The sequence below is a fragment of the Octopus bimaculoides genome, chromosome 1 (genome assembly GCF_001194135.2).
Source record: "Octopus bimaculoides isolate UCB-OBI-ISO-001 chromosome 1, ASM119413v2, whole genome shotgun sequence".
NCBI classification, from domain to species: Eukaryota; Metazoa; Mollusca; class Cephalopoda; order Octopoda; family Octopodidae; genus Octopus; species Octopus bimaculoides.
The window spans coordinates 1,133,865-1,137,312 of NC_068981.1; the positions used below are offsets into that span (position 1 = coordinate 1,133,865).

The following is a 3,448-nucleotide window of genomic DNA, read 5'->3' on the forward strand; positions in this document are numbered from 1 at the left end:
CCCCAAGACGCAACAAAATTTGTTTCAAAACACGAATTTATATCAAGAATCTCGCAAACTAAATAGAAAAATGAAGTATGGATTATTGACCAAGATTAATGATGGACAGGCATGGTCAATGCCAGTGCCACCTGACTGGCTCCTGTGCCAGTGGCATGTAAAAAGCATCATTCTAGCATGATTGATGCCAGTGCCGCCTGACTGGCTCCCGTGCCAGTGACACGTAAAAACCACCATTCTAGCATGGTTGATGCCAGTGCCGCCTGACTGGCTCCCATGCCAGTGGCACAAGAAAAGCACCATTCAAGCGTGGTCGATGTCAGTACCATCTGACTGGCCCCTGTGATGATGGCATATAAAAAGCACCATTCTAGCGTGATCAATGCCAGTGCTACCTGACTGGCTCCCATGACGGTAGCACGTAAAAAACACCCATTACTCTTGGAATGGTTAGCATTAGGAAGGGTATCCAGCTGTAGAAACCTCACCAGATCAGGTTGGAGCCTGGTGCAGCCTCCTGGCTTGCCGGTCCTCAGTCAAACTGTCCAACCCATGCCAGCATGGAAAGTGGACGTTAAACGATGATGATGAGGAGTCAGGGAAATTAAAGAGGCTGCCCCTCCCTCTCTCATACCAGCCCACACTAATCCACCAGTCACCTCCTTTTTGTGCCTTTAACTATTGCTTTCCTCTGCTATACTCCATTAGTAAACACCTCCTCTTACCTGCTTTCACTCCAACTCACCAAAGCCCCGACCCTAACTCGCTCCTATGTCTCTTGCCACGCCCATCTAGCGCCATCTTTTCCACCTCAACATTTTCTCCCACTGTATCTTGAAATGCTACAGCGTTGTCAAACCGTTTAACCCATGCCAGCATGAAAAATGGGTGATAAATGATGCTGATGATGATGGTAACGATATATATCATCATCACCACCATCATTTAATGTCCGTTGTCCACGCTGGTATGGGTTGAACAATGTGACCAGAGCTAGCAAGCTGGGGGGAGGAGGGGGACTGCACCAGGCTCCAGTCATCTGTTGTGACATGGTTTCTAAGGTTGGATGCCCTTCCTAAAGCCAACCACTTCACAGAGTGTGCAGGGTGCTTTTATGTGGCACCGCACGGGCACTTTTATGTGCCATTATAGAATTTAATCCTACCACTTCCTGCACTATGCTTACCTCCCACTCCTCAATCCAGTCCTCTTGGCCCTGTACCACTGTATCATTGTTCTCCACTAGCCCCCAACCTGTGTGTTCCACCCATACGCCCTCTCTCTCTCTGTATTATTGCTATCTGCTGACCCTGACCTGTGTTCCATCCACACATAACAAGGAAACTTTTCACACACCCCACCCCATCAAACCAATCTACATCTCTTCTCTTCCTCACATTTCCTCCTTCAAGCACTATGCCTGGCTCTCACTCCCCGATCCTGTCCTCCCAGCCCCGTTTCTCTGTATCCTTGCTATTCGGTACCCACCGATCCACCACCAACACTCTCCATATACCCAGGTTTACACCACTCACTTCCCCTCTGCACTCTCTAATCACACTTCTTTGGCGATATCCTACTACTTATATTTATTTCTTTATTGATCACAAGGGGCTAAACAAAAAGGGGACAAACAAGGATAGACAAAGGGATTAAGTCAATTACATCGACCCTAGTGCATAACTGGTATTTATTTAATCAACCCCGAAAGGATGAAAGGCAAAGTCGACCTCGGCGGAATTTGAACTCAGAACATAAAGACAAACGAAATACCGCTAAGCATTTCGCCTGGCGTGCTAACATTTCTTATTTCTTTATTGCCCAGAAGGGGCTAAACATAGAGGGGACAAACAAGGACTGACAAAGGGATTAAGTCAATTACATCAACCCCAGTGCGTAACTGGTACTTAATTTATTGACCCCGAAAGGATGCTGCCTTGGAATTCCTTCTTTGGGATAGTGAGCAGCTGCCTCATCGCATTCTCTTGGATTTCCTCAATGTCTAGAAATTGTGTTCCTTTCAAGTGGGATTTGATCTTAGCTTTGGTTTCGAGGTTATAGCTGTAGAATAAGCACAAGGTTTAAAAAAATAATAATAAAACAAAACAATAAGTCCTGGTGTTGATTCATTTGTGTAAAGATTCTTCAAGGCTATGCCCCAGCATGGCCACGGTCTAAAGACTGAAACAAGTAAAAGACAAAACAGTAGCTTACCAGATATTGATCCCAGAAGAATATTGCTCTTAATGTGATTGTAAACATAATCATAACTTTGGGGTTTTAATGGGGAACCTGTTGACAGAATCATTCTGAGGGCTTTCAGGTTGTGTGTTTCAGCTGCAATATAAAAAAAAAATACAAATTTCATCTTAAAACAACACATTTAATTATTTACAGGAATCCGATGCATTAAAAATTATAAACACATCATAAATGCACACATCTGACTGACTGTCTGTGTCTGAAGCTTTTTAAAGTGACGAAGGGCCTTGTACAAGGCCAACCCCACTCTCTGAAATAATGTATACATTTGCCCCCAAAGAAGACCCGGTCTGCATCATCGGATGCAAAGTCACAGGGGTTACTTTCAGAGTTTTCCTTCTAGAGAAATGTTTAAATAAAGATTAGGGTCTCTCAGCAATTGTATGAGACTTGATTTTTTTTAACATAGGTAAAAAGCACCCATGTTGGCACCATGTAAAAAGCACCTGTGTTAGTTCTACCTAAAGAGCACCAAATCCACTCTGTAAAGTGGTTGGCATTAGGAAGGGCATCCAGACACAGAAACCATGCCAGATCAGATGATTAGCGTCTGGTGTAGTTCTCCAGCTTGCCAACTGCGGTCAAACCATTCAATCTATGCCAGTTTGGAAAATGGACATTAAATGACGACGATGATGATGGTGATGATACAGTTCTATATTTGAGAGATGAGGAATTATGTACATTATTTACATTTGACGGATATTTGTCCTCATCTTGTTTGTTGTTAACACAAAGTTTCGGCTGATATACCCTCCAGCCTTCATCAGGTATCTTGGGGGAATTTCGAACCTGGGTTCTCATTCCTAAGGTATTTTTCGATGTTGTTATTCAGGTCACTGCCTGGAAGCAAACTTGGAATCTTGGGGTTAGTAGCCCGTGCTCTTAACCACTTCGCCATGTACTCGTGGGCACAGGAAAAACGCAAATTTTCAGCACATTTCAAACTATTTAACCCCCAACCCCTGTTCCTCTGTATTATAGGCGTAGGAGTGGCTGTGTGGTAAGCAGCTTGCTTACCGACCACATGGTCCCGAGCTCAGTCCCACTGCGTGGCACCTCGGGCAAGTGTCTACTACTATAGCCTCGGGCCGACCAAAGCCTTGTGCGTGGATTTGGTAGACGGAAACTGAAAGAAGCCCGTCGTATATATATATGTATGTGTGTATATGTTTGTGTGTTTGTG

At 44.3% G+C, this 3,448-nt stretch overlaps 1 protein-coding gene across 1 annotated transcript in view; it reads right to left on the bottom strand.

Moving 5' to 3' along the window:
- LOC106878069 (acetoacetyl-CoA synthetase) overlaps window positions 1-3,448 on the bottom strand; it is a 50,355-nt gene that overhangs the window by 11,383 nt on the left and 35,524 nt on the right. Inside the window, exon 13 of the mRNA XM_052974499.1 lies at window positions 2,215-2,337. Within this exon, the coding sequence (XP_052830459.1) occupies window positions 2,215-2,337 (123 nt within the window). The remainder of the gene's footprint in view (window positions 1-2,214; window positions 2,338-3,448) is intronic.